Genomic DNA, 17,860 nt, shown 5'->3' with positions numbered 1-17,860 from the left:
TTAATTTTGAACCAAATAATTAAATTTACAACCAAATAATTTTAATTTTTAACAAAATTGTTGAATTTGTATCCAGGAAATATTGTTGAGTTCAGGAAAAGAATGTAGGCAAATTACTCCGAAATTCGGACTATTTGTTTGTTGCCTTTTAGATTAATTGCTTTAATTTAAACAGGGCTTTCAGGATTTAAGATATGTCAACACATTATTTGGAAAATTTCCAATATTTTATTATTTTATTTTACAGGATTTTAACAATTTATATTTGACAAATTTGGAAACTAACAAAATGTTTTCATTGTCTCAAAATATTTTTGGATTTTAAAAAAACTTAGAAGCATAATTTTAATATCTTTAAAAATCTATAGTTTGTTTTAAGTTTGATTTGTTTCTTTTTAATTATTTAAAAGCATTTAATATCTTTAAAAAGGATTCGAATCCGAATTTGAAAATCTTTCGAAATTTATGAAAATATTTAAAAATATTCTCTTGAAATAAATGTTCTAAGATTTAAAATAATAAAATTTGTTTCGAAAAACCTTAAGAATATTTTTTATTGTCTTAAAGTCTTTCAAAATTCTTGATAGGCTTCTAAACATTTTGTTCAAAATCTTCAAAAATTAAAATTTTTTTTCAATTAACTTATTTATGTATTCTTTTAAATCTACTAAACATTTTTTAAACTTATTCGATTCTTGAAAAAAATTCCAATTTCAGAAAATTATCAAATAAATTTTGTAACATTTGCATTGCTATAGGATATCTTTTTTCGAAATTTGCTTTCAGTTTTTTAGGTATTTTTGAATGAATCAAAGTATTTGTTAAAAACTAATATACTTCAAAAGTCAGTTTTTTCATTTTTGTTATTAAATAAACAAAAAAAAATAAACAAAATTTTAAAAACCGACCATGACAGTTCGATGCAAAATTTTATTAGCTTTTATTTCTTTAAGTTAAAAATAAATAATAATTGTCTTCTAAAAATCAATTTGTCCACGGACGTTTTTTTTTGTCCCACTGTGTAGCGTAGGGTGACCGTTTTAATCCAAGAAATAAATTCCTGTTTTTTCCCCGTTCCCAACAATTTTTCCCGGCCGATACAATTTTAAGAATCAAACTCTATACACATTTTTCCATTTAAAGTAATAAAAAATAGACAACAAATTAGTGTATTCAAAATAGAACTCTTGAATTAAAAAATAAAAAAACTGAAGTTTAAAAAAAAAGATCAATCAATAAAGTTTAAAAAAATTTTAATCATATTATCAAGTTATTTTAGGCTAGAAAGATTTGAAATTTTTGAATTAAATTTTTTTAACTGAAAAGTTATTAACTTAGAAGTTGAATGATTTGCATTTTAGATAGTTTAAGCATCCTTAAAAAGGTTTAAAATTTGTAGAAATCTAGACGTTATAACTTTTTTCAACCTTCAAATTATTTTTCAAAATTTTCAGGAATTCTAAATAACTTTTAAAATTAATTAAATTTGTCCTGCAACTTTTAGAAAAACCTGCGAATTTAAACTGATTTCCTTTAAATTTGGATATATAAATAACAATCGAAAACTTATTATTTGTAGAAAAAATTAGAGTAATTTTAAGAGATATTTAGAATTTCTTAAAAGATATAAAATTAAATTTGAAGTTAAAATGATATCAAACAATATAATAGAAATGTGTTTACCGACAAAATTCGACTATTTGTACAAAAATTTCGGTGCAAATACCCACAACCTAATTTAAACAAAATGTAAATTTTTACAGATTTGAAATAAAAAATTTAGAAGCTTTTTAATAGTTGTGAAAGATTCCAAAAGAATAAAAACATTTTCTTAATATTCCTAGGAAAGTGGAAAATTATTTTAACAATATATTAAAAAATATTTTTAAAGTTTTCCAAAATTGTAGGAAAAGTTCTATTCATTTTAAAATATATTTAGAAGTACTGAAAATGTTTTGCGCACACTTCGTTTAAACTACTTGACATCATTTCAAGTTTTAAATTAATATTGAATCCTTTCAAAACTTCTAAATATCTCTGAAAATTAGTCAAATTTTTTCTACAAACAATAAGTGTTTAATTATTATTTCTACCTAAGGATTCAACAATTTTGTTAACAAATTACATATTTTTTAAATTAAATAATAAATATTGTAATGTTAAAAGTTTAAAAGGTCTTCGAAATTCTAGGGATACAAAGTTTTCTATATAAAACAATTCAATTTCAAATTGTTTAATTTTAATTTTTTCGTTTCAATTTATTCGAATTAAATAAATAGTGAAATGTTGCTACATATTAAATACTTATTCTTTTTCTAAATTATAAAATTTCAAATTAAATGTGTTAAAAAGTGAATAATGCAGCCTGACACAATATTTTAAATTTAATAAAAGCCTTTCATTACCCATATCTTATTATTAAGTTATTTTTTAAGTTGAAAATAATTTTTTAATTTTAAATTGCACCTTTACATTTTTGTAATGACTAAGACCTTCGAAATGAAACAGTAACAATCTAGAAATTCTTAAACTTTGAACGAATTTAGAATTGTTTCATGAAACAAATTATTGTTTTGTATTTAATACTAAATGTACAAGTCCATTTAAATGTTTTTTTTTTCATTTATTGATATTTACAGTTGATAAAATAATTCTGTTTCTTATCCAAAAATTTAAACTTCAAACGCATTTAATTTTTAATTCTCTAAGGCTTCAAGACTACACTTTAAAATTCTTTAAATTAAAAATAATTGTAAACTGAATGCCCTCATAATTGAAACAGATATCAACTCAACTAATTATTTAAATAATTATTAAAATCAAACTTAAACAGATTTTTCTTGTGAAAATTTGTAAAATTCTGGCTCAAGAAATTCATTCCCGTTCATTTGCCGGGGTTTCTAGTTTCCCGGTCCAGCGACCACACTGAGCGCCACATTTCAGTCAGGGTGGCTATGCTGGCCCCGAATAGTTCCGCCATAATTTTCTAACTATTTTTTATTTTCTCATTTTTTTAACTTTGACTATATTAAAGCTGCTGCTATCAGTTAGAAATTTTATTTCAGAAGTAAATTTTGTAAATTAATTCAAATAAATAAAAACCGTTCGTTTTCTTCCTAAATCCACTGGGCTTTCTCAATATTTTTTATATTTGAGTACCATTTTCTGGAAATTTTTTTTTTTCACAATCACATGATATCACTGAGCAAGTGGATTTCAAAGACTGAACCAGCTTCGAAACCTACTTTGCAGGACTACCTTCGAGTGTGCTAATTGGAAATACCAAGTGGGAGAATGTAAGAGGTAAGGAGAGCAGACACTTGATTACACATAATTATCAACAATTAAATACAGTACTACAGACTCACTTCCTTCCTCAATTTTATTTTTAATGAAAAAAATATCAACTGATTTTAATTGTCAAAGAAATGGAATAGTCAAATCTGATTAAATTTTAATTGTTTCAATCATTCTATGAAAACATCAATTTATAAATTAAGAATAGCTGGTTATTATGAATTAACCTTGAAAAGGGGCAGATATTATATATTTAATCTGTGAAATTATCTCTCCGAAAAATTAATTATTGCATAAATAAAACTTTGTTTTGAAGAAGCATCGAGAAAAATGTACATATCTGATAGCATAATTTAAAGGGACTTAGTGATTAATATTTAAAAAATTGAGTCAAAATTGAAAAATATACATTTCGCATGTATTCGAATGTTCTAGTCAATCGGTTATTCTTCTAATCGCCTGAGGCGCGTTAGGCAGTTAGAAGAAACCAAATATATAACACTAGAAAGACAAAGTAAATCGCTATCTATCTATCATTTTATTTTTATTTCATTAATTGAATTTGCGAAACAGTTGAATTTTAAAATTGAGAATACAAATTTTTTATAAAAAGTTCATTCAGTTGAATGTTCCTTAAAAAATTCAAATTTTCAGTTTAAAAAATTAAATTTTCACCAAAGAAAAACAAATTTTTAGCACCAGAAATTAATTTTTATCCAAAAAAGGCGAATTTTCGAAAAATTACAGAATTTTTTAACTAAATAGTTTGAATGCTGGACATGAAGATAGTTTATAAAATTTTTTAACCAAATAGTGGAGTATCTCAAACTAAAAAAATACCAATTATTAACCAAAAACTGCGTAGTTTAATTTTTATTTTATGAAATTAATTTTCAAATCAAAACAAAATGAGTTTTCTTCCAAAAAGTTTTATTTTGCATTAAATAGTTGAATTTTCAAGCGAAAAAGACGAATTTTCTACAAAAAAAAATATTAAATTTTCAAACGTAGAATATGAATTTTCAACGAAAGAGTTAATTTTTTTAACTCATTAGTTGAATTTTCAACAAAATAGTTGAGTTATCTGTAAAAAAAAAATATTTTATCGAAAAGAAAATGAATTTTTAAGATAATTTAACCAAAAAAATCAATTTAAAATAAAAGTTACATACATTTTTAACGAAATGGTTAAAAAAAATGGATGTGATATTAATATTGAATTTTTTTACCTAAATAATGCAGTTAAATTGCACTTCAAGAGAATAAATTTTTAATGAAAAAAAAAACATTTTTTATAAAACAGTTTAATTTTCAAACTGAGAATATAAATTTTCAACAAAAAAGTTCATTTTCGTTGAATTTTCAACCCCAGAATATAAATTTTCAACAAAATAAATCATTTTCAACCAACAATTTGATTGCTGAACAAAATAGTTCATTTTTCAGTTGAAAATTTAATTTTTAACAACAACAAAAATGAAATTTTGACAGAAAACTTGACTCCTATAAGAAAAAGGAATTAATTTTCAACCAAAGAGTTGCAATATTGACCAAAAAATTGATTCTCTATTAAAAGATTTGATTTTTCAATCCTTTTATCTATTTTATTTTTTAGTAAAAATTTTTTTTAATTTAATGAAATTAATCAATTTTGGAGGCAGCACACAAATTTGTCCACAAAATAATTGAGTTTTCAACCAAGAGGTGTGAGTTTTTCACAAAATTGTTAAATTTTTAACAAAGTAATTTAATTTTAAACCCAATAGTAAGATTTTGGACCAAAAAAACTATTTCCGAAATCTGTAATCATTAAATCAACAAATTATGAGAAATGACTTATAAAAATAAAATAATGAATTAATAATTTTTATTAATACAAATTACAAGAATCTATTTACTTTAACCTAATTGCGAAATAAAAAAAGGCTTACCTCTGAAATCTGTAAAAAAAATGAACTTAATTTAAATAACTTTTCAAACATAGGATATAAAAAAATTATTTTTCTAAAGTTTGTTCTATGAATTGAACAAACACAAAAATAATAATGAAATGTTAATAGTAACTTGATGTGTGTTTTAATACATAAATCATTCAATTTTAGGAAAGAGGTGTGTTGAGGGTTTAAATTAAGCTGAAGTGGATAATTTTTTTAAATTGTTGTCAATAATATTTATTAATTAATTATGTAGTAACTCGAATCGTTTATCTAAATTCAACTAATAGGTTGAAAATTCGTCTTTTGGCTTTAACATTCAACAATTTTACTAACAAATTTTTTTCTTGACTAAACGAGATTTTTTCGTTGACAATTTACCTTTCTTTTTTAAATTTTATCATTTCAAATAAAATTTCAACTCTCTGGATGGAAATAAACCGCTTAGGTCAGAAATTAATTTGTTTGTTTAAAAATAAATCTGAAATTCATATTTTTTGGTAGAAAATATATTTTTTGCTCAATATTCTAAGTTTTTAGTTAAAAATTAATCTCTTTTCGTATGAGGATTTAAGATTTTTTTAAGTGATTCTAAATTAAAATATTTATTTATTCAAATCTAAATTAATAATAAAAAATTAAGTTTACATTTTGCGTTAAAAAGTCATCTTTTAGGTTGCAGCTTCCACTCCCTGGTTGAAATATTTTTTCAAAGTTAATTTTTTTGGTTAAAAATGCATAACTTTGGTTTGCAAATTTATCTCTTTTTTGTTTAAAATTAATTTTTAAAACTACAAAATCTAACTATTTTATTGAGCAATCAACTGATTGGTTTAAAATGAATTATTTGTTGAAAATACATATTCTGAAGTTCAATATTTAACTGGTCGTAAAAAAATCATTTTAGAATTAAAATTTAACTTTCCTGAATAAAAAGTTAACACTTTTTGGTTAAAAATTGATCTTTTTCGGCTCAGAAATTACTCTTTCTATTTAAAAAAAAAGAAGCTATAAAGCAAGAAAAGTAATCTTCTTTGTGGAAAATTGCACTTTTTGAAAAATATGTATATATTTCGTTGGAAATTCGTCTTTTTATGTAGAAAATCACTTTTTTGTACTAAAAATTAATTTCTTTCTGACAAAGACGAATTTTTTAACTTAAAATAAAATTGAACTATCTTGCTAAAAATTCATTTTTTTTTTTAGAAATTCCGCTAGATATTAGGTTGATTAATCAAAAATCTCTTTTTTTCTTAAATTGTATTCCACAAAAGAAAATTTCCGACTCTAAAATTCCTGAAAAAGAATTTATTTAAAAAAGAAAATTTCCAAAACTTCATAATATTACGGAATTTTAAAAATCCCAAAAACTGATAATTTTCCAAAATAAAATTGCTGACATTATAAAATATCTGACAATATTAAATAATAGAAATTTGTATAATAAACAAAAAAACTTAATTTAAGGGTTTTAAGTATTGAGAATGGCGATTTATATTTTTTATATAGCCCACTGATTTGTACAATTAAAATTTCCTTCTGATTTTGAATATAAAAAAAATGTGTTGGCTTGTTTTCTGCAATTGTGAATAAAAAATAAAATTGCTGACATTATAAAATATCTGACAATATCAAGTTTAGAAATGACAAAATTGCCGAATATGAACAAGTAAAAAATGTTTTTTATAATAAATAATATAAGAAATAGATTTAACCAGTGAAATCTTACTTTAAAAACCAGCTATATATAAATTTAGAATTTATTATAATTTTTTGCATTTTATTTCAATTTATTTTTGTAATATTGTTATTTTCATTGGCTCTACTGTACTTTGTTAGCCCCTCGATAGCGGTGTCCCGTCGTGCTCCTTCGAAGGTCGGGTGAACATTCAACAGGGATAAGTCGATATTAAAAAGAAGAAAAAATTTCGTTACTAAAATTTCCAAAATTTTTTTTGCCAAAATGTTGGGTCATGAATCAGTTTTTCAGTAATTTTTTCAAACTTTAATTTTTTATTTTATGGTATTTCAATAATGCAAATTTTTCTGAACACTTCCTTAAGAATCGCTTCAAGTTTACTTAAAAAAAAAAAACATTTAAATAAACAATAAATAAAACCATGTAAGACTTATTATGAAAAACAAATTAAAGGTACAAAGGTCAAGGCTTATCTGATATTAAACATTAAAAAAAAAGTTTGCATCAATTAAACATTTATGAATAAATAAATGAATAAATAGAAAATACATATAGTATATTTTTTACAATTATTAACATTTAAGATAAGATCGGCAATACTTAGTTTTTTTTATTCAATTTCTAAAACTTAAAACTTTTAACTGAATATCGGATTTCTTGCGGAGAAGAGTTTATCAAAAATGAATGTCGGTAAGGCAGGTATCGCGTATGTGTCACATGACCTTTACGGTTTGCGGTACATCCGATTCCTACTTTACCGACATTTTTACATTCTCATAATTTTTTATCATAAGAATTCCACATAATATTTGATATTGAGCTGACGGTTTGAGGAAATATACAAAAGGGATTGGATAATATTTGTGCTAATAAATTTTCATAGATATAAACAAAAATTTTCTAAACATTATTTATTTTGTTTGTAGCTTTGAAAATGTATTAGTACTAAAACGTTCCTTAGTCAATTTCGGAAAATTTTGTACTTCATGAGTCAATTATTGTGGACAGAGTGTTTGCAAAAAAATGTCGTTATGGTGGGAACCGGGCATTACATGGTATTACCACCTTGTAATAATAAAAGTCAATACATTTTTTCTCGAGGAACATTTTAAAATTAAAAGGAACATTTTCTAAAAGTATTTGCAAAAATACCTCCATTTTAGGACAAATCTGATAAATAATTACAATCTAACTTACACTCAGAAAAAATATTTATCTTGAATTAAAGAAATCGTTTCAATAGTAAAAAAATTTTATTTCAACAAAAATTATTTAAAAATAAGCAAATAATTTTTGATTACAAAAAAAGTTATCTTTGAAAAAAAAAATTTCTTCGACTTAGAGCCAATTAATTTTTTTCTTTAATTCGAAAATAGTTTCTTCGAATCAAAGAATTGTTTTCTAAGTGTACGGGAATTAAATGTATTTAAAAATTAATATTTAAATTATTTATTTATTTTATTTTAGTTTCATAACAAATTTATCAAATAAAAAAAATGTATGTACTTGAACTATATTCACTACAAAGTTTCGTCTTGGACTGCATGCCTATCTCGCCTTGACACGCGGAATTCTGAGTAAGATGATTATTGAGTGCATAAGTATTCATTATTATTCAATATCGATGAGACGCTTGTAACAAGCATCCTCTGTTATTTTGCAATCCGTAAAATATTTTCCAAAAATTAAAGAAACCTTTTTTAAACTTTTTTTTCATTTAACCAAAAATAACTCTTGAATAAACAAAAAACTATTTAAAATTTTAAAAGATTTCATTTTAACAAAAATCTGTTTTTTTTTCCAAATGAAAAGAAATTTATTGAAATTAAGAAAAGTTTTCTTTGACTGGGAGCCAATGAATAATTCCTTTTTTGATTCAATTTTTTTTTATTATACAATGTCTAAAAATTCGAATATCGATTTTTTAAATTTTTACATCACTTATTTGAATTCGATAAGTGAAAAGCTTCAAAATATTCAAAGAATTATTTAGATTTGTTTAAACAATTATTATTTACATAAAAAAAATTTTATTTCTTAAATCGTTAATTTATATTTTTTAGGGATAAATACTATAGTTAATAAATGTCAAGAGTAATATTCTTTTTTAAATTATTAAATAATGATTTGAAATTTTTTTATTGTTTTCAAGAGTGTATTTTTCTGTAAAACGTAAAAATTTATTATTATATTATTAATATATAGTTATATATAGTTAATAATATATTTTTAAAATTAATAACATAATTAATGAATATTGAAAGTGATTTTTCTGAACATCTTTAGCAATTATTGAAACTTTGAGCAGAAATTAAATGTATTTGTTCGAACAAATTTTTATTGTTTAATCAATTAGTTTACAGAATCTGAGATAATGTGACATCAAATAATAAGCGACTTAGTGTATGAAATTTGCAAAATCTAGACGAAATAATAACTTTTTACGATTTGTAGAAGAAAAAATGGTTTCAACGAATAAAGATTATTTGAATAATTAACAACAATATTTAAAAATAAATATTATTCTTAAAATTGTTTAACTGTATTACTTATCCTAAAAAGCAATAACTTTAAACGATTTGAAGACAAAAAAATTGTCTAGAAAAATAATTATTGTTTAAAAAATTAAAAATTAGTATATGTACGATTTCTCTTCTAAATGTTAAGAAAAATATGGTTATAATGCCTTGGAATCCCATTTATAATATTATATTTATGTTTTAATTAAAAATTTAACTATATTCTTATAATCAGGTTCATTTTTTGCTAAAAACAAAAAAATCCTTTCTTTATCGGACCTAGGTCATATATTCCGTTGTCCTTATTATGCTTCATAAAAAGTCACCGTTATAAATGATCATTTTACCTTCCTTTTTCTATGTGTATATATTTTAAATTTAAATACCCTTAGCTTTGTTGCAAATTTTACGACCAGCTCCAGAGAAAATGTATTTATATTAACAAATTAGCAACAGCTCGTTTATTTCTTTCCTTGAGAATAAGGAAAAGTCCTTATTTTCTTGGAAGTATTTTCTTCGGATGAAAAAAACTTTTTCCTCTCTTAAATTAAAATTAAAATCTACGGAAGTAAAAAAAGTGGTGTAAAATGTATTTCAGTAATTGTTCTACATTACTATATTTTACTGATTGAATGCAAAAATGCGAAAGTAATAATAAAGTAAAATTTTAGCACTTTTTAGCGTGTGATATAGAATTAATTTAAAAGATTATTAATACTTTAAATTTTAAGAAAAATATACATTAAAAATTATTCGAATGTATCCATAAAAATACTAATTTGGTGTTTTTTTATGCTGTAAACTGTTTAATTAATTGTTAGCTTATTAATTTTGTTCGCAATATCAAATTACATAAAGATTGAATTTAATTTTTTTTCAATTCAATAACATAAACTGATTACTTATTTTAATATTATGTAATTTAATATTAACTATTATTTTTACAATAAAAGCTTCCTTTTTAATTAAAATGCTTCTATTACAATTATATTCTTTTTTAAATTATGTGATGCTGTGAAATGAGTATCTAAATTCAATTCTTAAAACTATATGCAGTATTCAATTAAATAAAGATTGAATTTAAACTGATTTTCAATTAAGTTATATAAAATGATTATTGACTCTAAGGTTATATAATTGAATATTAACAATTAGATTTATAGTAAAAGTTTATTTTTTCATTAAAATACATCTATTACAATTATATTCTTTTTTGTTAAATTTGTGTGTTGTTATGAAATGAGTATCTAAATTCAATTCTCAAAATTATATGAGCAGGTATTTTAATCTTTGTTCAATTAGTAAAAATACTCAATGCTTTTTATGTTGCAAATTTATTAATAAATCATTAGCTGATTCTGTTTCTCTGAAATTTTACGAAATTACTTTAAAGGGTTATTGATTAATCAAATTTTCAAAAAAGGAAGTTCTAATTTATAAATAATAATAAATTAAAACTTATTTTAATGCTTCGATGAAAATTATAGTTAATGCTTTTTATTCTTTTAACTAAGTAATTAATTATTAGCTGATTAATTTCGTGCGCAGTACTAAACGACATAAAGATTTCTTTTGAAATGATATTCAATTGAATAACATAAATTAATTATGGACTTTCAGATCATATAATCGAATAATAACCATTATTTTAATAATAAAAGTTTATTTTTTCTTTAAAATGCCTATATTACAATTAAATCCTTTTTTTAAATGCATATGATGCTGTGAAATGAGTATCCAAATTCATTTCTCAAAACTATATGCAGTATTAAATAAAGTAAAAATTGAATTTAAACTCATTTTTAATTAAGTTAGATAAATTTATTATTGACTTTAAGGTTATATAAATGAATATTAACTATTAGTGTTATATCAAAAGTTTATTTTTTCTTTAAAATGCGTCTCTTAGAATTACATCCTTTTCTGAATGGGCGTGATGTTATGAAATAAGTATCTAAATTCAATTCTCAAAATTATATGAGCAGATATTTTATTTTTTTAATTAGTAGAATTTCTCAATGCTTTTTATGTTGCGAACCTATTAATGAATCATTAACTCATTCTATTAAACAGAACTTTACGAAAATTAGTTTAAAAGATTATTGGTCAATCGAATTTTCAGACTGATTAATTAATTATTAGCTGATTCATTTTTTTCACAACAACTTTTACATAAAACAAGGAATACAATTTAGTTTTCTTAAATTTCGTTAGGTAAATTGATTATTCACTTTAAAACAATATAATTAAATATTAGATATAATTTGTATCATAAAATTTCAATTCTGACTAAGAAATACCCCTATTCCAATTTCATAATTTTTCAAATATTTCTTAGGATGTGAAATGAGTATTTAAATTTAATTTCCAAAATTATACGGAGATATTCCTTAATTTTTTCTGAAATTAGTATCGACGGATTTATTCTAATAAAAATTTCATTGATGGAAGTAAAATTTAAAAAAGAATTACAGTAAAATTTATTTTAATGTTTAAGTGAAAATTATAGTTTAATGATTTTTATTTTAAGAACAGATTACTTAATTATTAGCTGATTATTTTTCTTCAACAATATCAGATTACATAAAGATTAAATTAAAAAATTTTTTTTTATTAAGTAACATCATTTGATTATTTATTTTAAGGTTATGCAAATGATTATTAGCTATAATTTGTGTAATAAGCGTCTATTTATGTTTAAAATATTTCTATTCCAATTTCATAATTGTTCAAATGTTGCTGACATTATGAAATACGTATTTATATTTTTTGTGAAATTAGTTTAAAAGGTTATGAATAATTCAAATTTTTGAAAAAACATATGGAAAAATCATTTGAATGTTTCAATCAAAATAATTGTTTATTGATTTTTATTTTGTAAACCAAATAAATAATTATTAAATTTCTAATTTTTTTTACAATATAATTAATATTAATAATTATAAAGATTGAATTTTAATTGTTATTTATTAAGTAACATAAATTGATTATTTACTTTAAGATTATGTAATTGCATATGGGCTATTATTTGTATAATAAAACTTTTTCTTTTAATATACATCTAATGCAATTAGATAATTTTGAAATGTTTTTGATGTTGGCAAATAAGTATTTAAAAACAATTTTGCAAATTGTGCGTACCTCTGTTTTAACTGTTCCGAAAACTGGTATGAAATTTTATTGATAATTAAAAAACTTAGAAGTGAAATCTCAAACCTAAAGAAAATATGAAGTAAAAACTATTTGAATGTTTCAATGAAAATAATTTTTTTATGCATTTTATGTTGTAAACTGAATAATTAATTATTGAATGATTCTGCTAAAAATCAATTCTCTGGAGTTTTCCTAAAAGTTTAATATAATTTCAAAAATAAAAGCTAAAATTTGAAAAAATATATAGAGGAAAAATTACTTAAATGCATACGATCGAACAAAATCTAATTTCAAAAATAATTTAAGTGACCGAAATCTTTCGAAAAATAGTCATTCGAAAACTAGGTAAATAATAAAAATTAATATAAAAGTGAGTGCGGGTGTATAGCAACCTATTATATATTCATTCAACAAAATATAATTAAAAAATTTTTTTATTATAAAATCAATCTCTTATAATAAAAATGTTATGAAATATAATTTATTTTGCAATGAATTGCAATAAGAATATTGCAATGAAAATATTATTGATGGTGTTAGAAAATGAAACCATAATCTAATGCCGCAATTTGCAATTAATTCAGTTCACGTCATAATTCATACCTTCCATATTTAGATCACGAATATTAATTGGCACGATTGGAAATATAAAGACTCAAGAAATTAGATTTAGAATAAATAAAAATTTTGCTTCTTGTTTAACCGCTCACATTAAAATAAAAAAAAATTGTTCAAATTAAAAAAAATAACCTAACGATAACATTTATACAACACACTCCTAAATGTCTCGATTTAAATGAAAAAAATTAAATAAAAAAGGAGGAAAGAAAAAGAAGGGATTTAGAAGTTTTCTTCTTTTTATTTCCTGTTTTTAAACTTTTTTTGTTTAAAATTTTAAACGAGCTCTTCAAACCTGATCGGTGGATTCTTTTTTTCATTTTTCAATACTGAAAAAAATTCTACAAAAAAAACAGTTTTCGAAGAATAAATCGTTTTTTGTTACTTAAAATAACTTTCCTTATTCCTTTTTTTATCCCCCCCCCCCCCTGAGTAATTGGAAATTCCATTTTGCATGGTCAATGAATATTTCAAGACAAGGATACTCTAATCATTTTTTTCAAGCTATAATTGCGAGCATCATTAATGTGTTTAATATAAGGGCTTTTTTAATTACATCTCATCATCTACGATTTTTATCAATTTTCAGAATATAATAAATTTTTCTGTTTCCTAAAGTCGATGACAAACTTTTTATTAAAATCACAGGATTTAATTGATTTGTCATTTTTTAATTATATTTATTTTATTAATTATAAATAAATAAATAATATTAAATTGAGTACACAAATACATATCGTCCTTGCATTTTTAAAACCTTTTTACCAGAGATTAAAAGTAAACTTAAATTTGATTTTCTTAACCTAATTTAAGTAGAAATCTGTATAATAAGCAAAACAAAACTTAATTAAAGGGTTTTAAGTTCGAGAATGGCGATTTATATTTTTCATGTAGCCCACTGGTTTGTACAATTAAAATTTCCTTCTTATTTTGATAAATATAAAAAAAAATTTGGATTGCTTTCTACAACTGTGAATTTTTAAACGCGAAGGATGAATTTTCTAAAAACCAGTCGAATTTTTAACAAACACAAAAAAGAGAATTTTTCGGAAAAGAAGTTAATTTTTAACTTAAATGAATAATCATCAACGACAAAAAAATAATTTCTTATCAAACTGTTAAACTTTTAAACAAAGAGATTAATTTCTAAAAACAATATTAACCCAGATAGTTGAATTCTAAACTAAAAAAGATCAATTTTGTATTCAAAATGAAAAAATTAAATTTTTAGTTCAAAATAAATATTTTTCGACAAAGAAAAGCAATGTTTTTTTTTCAAATAAAAAAGTTGAAATTTGTATCAAAGAAATGAGTTTTTTACTTCAATGATGAATCTTTAAAATAAAGTAAATTTATTTTAATACATTAGTTTAATTTTCAAACTATAAAAACGATTTTTTTAATAGTTTAATTTTTAAGCCAGAAAGATTAATTTTCTTCAAAAAGTCGAATTTTAATTCCAAAAGTGTTAATTTTCGCGAAAGAAGTGAATTTTTTATTTCAACGATTAACAAAAAAAAAAAAGATTTTTCAAGAAAATAAATTATTTTTAAAGCAAGTAGTTGGATTTTCAAACTGAAAAGACGAATTTTCTATCAAAATTGAATTGGTTAGCCCAGAAGACGAAATTTCATAAAAACTGTCAAATTTTTCACTTAAAAATATTAATTTTCATCCAAAAGAAAAGTAAAATTTCTACTTCAACCATTAACTTTCAAGAAAAAAATTATTTTTCACCCTAATTGTTAAATTCTGAGCCAAAAAGAAAAATTTTCAATAAAATAAATGAATAATAAAGAAAATAGTTGAATTTTCGAGATGAAAAACAAATTTTCTATAAAAGTTGCATTGGCAAGCCAGAAAGACGAATTTCTTAATGACAGTTGAATTTTTAACCCAAAAAATATGAATTTTCAAAGAAAAAAAAACATATTTTCAAATGAAACGATGAGCTTTCAAAAAAATTATTTTTTAAACCAATTGTTAAATTTTTAACTAAAATGAAGAGCCTTTGACAAAAAATATTCATATTTACCAACAAAGAAGAATTTTATAATTCAATGAATGATTAAGCTTCAATAAACAAATTATTTTTACCTTAATCGTTGAATTTTCGACCAAAAAGAAGAATCTTTGACAAAGAAGATTAATTTTTCACCAAAATAGGAAGAATTTGCAAGAAAGTAAATAAACTTGAAATCTAGAAGTTGAATTTTGAAGCTAAAAAGAAAAATTTTCTTCAAAAGAGTCGAATTTTTAGCCCTAAAATATGAATTGTTAGAAAAAAAATATTAAAAAATGTATCGTGCTTGCTTATACAAAATTTTACACCAGGAATTGAAAAAAGTTAGAATTGAATTTTTTTTAAACTAATTTTTTTCTTAAATTTTGGACAACAAACAAAAATTATCTAATTAGGAGAGGTGAGTATTGAAAATCGTCAATTATGTTTTTTAGTAATTGAAATAATAGATTTTCTCTGATTATGTAAAATATTTGTTTAAATGTTGACTTTAAATTTTTTTAATTTTGCTTGAAAAGGGTTGTTTTGAAAAAAAAATCATAAGAAAAGAAATATATGTTTGAGAGAGATATACAATTTTTATTAAAATTGTTTTTAAGACAGTTAATAATTTTAAATGTTCCAGGAATTTTTAGAAAAATAAAAATTTTTTTTACACAACTTAGATTTTTTAAAGACTTGTTTCAATAAAAAAATTAATGAAATACAAATATTCAGTTCTTAGATACCTTTTTTGAAACCAAATTCATAGATAATTTATTTCAAACAAATTTAATTAAAGCAAATTATCCAACCAACCAATAACTTAAGCGAATTGGGAAAAACCTTTTCTACACTATGCCCTAATACACCATATCTTTAATTAAATGAAACTTCAAGTAATTTTTAGTTAAAAACAAAGCTTATTATTATAAAAAATAACCACGTAGCGAATAAAATTAATATGAAAGTATAAACATTTTAAGAGATCTGTCTTGATGATACGATAATAGTGATAATAATAATAATAACAATATAAATAAATTATAATGATAATATAAATATAAAAGAATGAAAAATGTGTTTAAAATTTATGAGACAACGTATTTAAAAAAAAATTCCCGGCACAAATTGTGTTATTCCAAGACAGCACAATTCTTGATACGCAATGAATCATAAAATAACAAGGTGACCTTCGCAGGCTGGGCCCATGAGTAAATGTAGAAAATAAATCTTACTGGAATTACAAGTGAAAAAACATATGCAGGTGTATACTTTTTTTAAATTTAAATTTAAATTTAATTGATTTTAACTAATTTCTAATTTATTCAAATTGTTGAAATATTTCCATGCAATAATTATTTTGCAGTCTATAAAATTCCAGTTCAATAATATTCAATAGATAATATTTTAAGAATACTTTCACGAATAAATGACGATTAAGGGACCTCCTCAGGCTACAAGACTTCTCTGAGGCTGATTTATAAATAGATTGTTCATCATGCAGAGAAATCATCAGTGCTTCAACAAGTGTGTTTTATTTATTCTTTGATAATTTATGAAGTCATTACCCGATCAAGAAAATGTAAAATAGATAGCTTCTGTTAAATGTATTTTCCAATAAAAAATTGCAATTTTTTATCATTGTATGTATCATTTTATAAAATAGTAGATAACGTTCGCATCAATTAAGCAAATTCTTATTCACTTCAACAAGTCTTGTAAATTATTTCGCATAAATAACTAGAGAATGATGACCCTATTTTTTATTATTCTTACCTTTTGATTTTATTAATCTTTAATTCAAAAAAAAATGAAAAAAAAAAAATTTCAATGCAAATATACTTTTTTGTACCGAAAATATTCCGTCTGGAAGGTTATGTTCAGGAATACTATTTCGGAGAATTCTATTTATAACTCACTTTCATTTGCCACGGAAACAAACACAGCCGAAACCGATATAAAATATCAATATTTTTAAATTTAAATTTTATTTTGATTACCTCAGATCATGTTCTGACTTTTCCTTTCGTTCTTTTTCCTTTTCTTCCTTCTCTTCTACAATTTTATGGTAAAAACCTCGCCACATCGCTTCTTCATCCATCTTGGCCAATTTTTTTTCTCACGATTTTAAAATAATTTTTTATTAATTGATAGAATTGACAGAATTATTCCACAAAGCAAGATCCTTCGTGGAATTCAATTCACGTCACGTTCTTCTTTCACACTCTGACTAGCGTCTCACGTACACTCGCCTGATTATTATTTAACTTTTTTTATTGATTCAGACTTCAATTAGCGTAATTATTTTTGTTAGGTGGAAAAGGGAAATGTCAGCAAATTTGAATGACCGGGGAAAAAGATATAGGCCAAAGGTACCGGCTGACACCGACCGGCTGGCGAATCGACACTAGTAGATACGGACTTTATCCGCCAGACGGTGAAAGACTGATGTGTATTTTACTTCGAGTGAATGGACCTTTTTAATCAGAGGGCACCACCTCCCGGTGCTTGTGAATTTCAACCCAGAAAAATTAACTTTTCACCAAAAACGACATATTTTTCAGAGAACTTCAATTTTTTTATTCCAATCATATGAATTTAAAAAAAAATATTAAATTTTCAACAAAAGAGAATT

The 17,860-nt window shown here is 22.8% G+C and overlaps 1 protein-coding gene across 4 annotated transcripts in view; it reads right to left on the bottom strand.

Moving 5' to 3' along the window:
• The window catches only part of LOC117171429 (protein unc-13 homolog 4B), a 155,464-nt gene extending 137,831 nt beyond the window's left edge, over positions 1-17,633 (bottom strand). For all 4 annotated transcript variants that reach the window (XM_033358742.1, XM_033358744.1, XM_033358743.1 and 1 more), the window contains exon 1: positions 17,226-17,633. In XM_033358742.1, the coding sequence (XP_033214633.1) occupies positions 17,226-17,326 (101 nt within the window). In that variant the 5' untranslated portion in view covers positions 17,327-17,633. The remainder of the gene's footprint in view (positions 1-17,225) is intronic.
• Positions 17,634-17,860: the final 227 nt, after the last annotated feature.

This window comes from Belonocnema kinseyi, chromosome 4 (assembly GCF_010883055.1).
Source record: "Belonocnema kinseyi isolate 2016_QV_RU_SX_M_011 chromosome 4, B_treatae_v1, whole genome shotgun sequence".
Taxonomy (NCBI): Eukaryota; Metazoa; Arthropoda; class Insecta; order Hymenoptera; family Cynipidae; genus Belonocnema; species Belonocnema kinseyi.
Note: the sequence above shows the minus strand (reverse complement) of the source record. Positions and strands in the feature narration are given on the sequence as shown.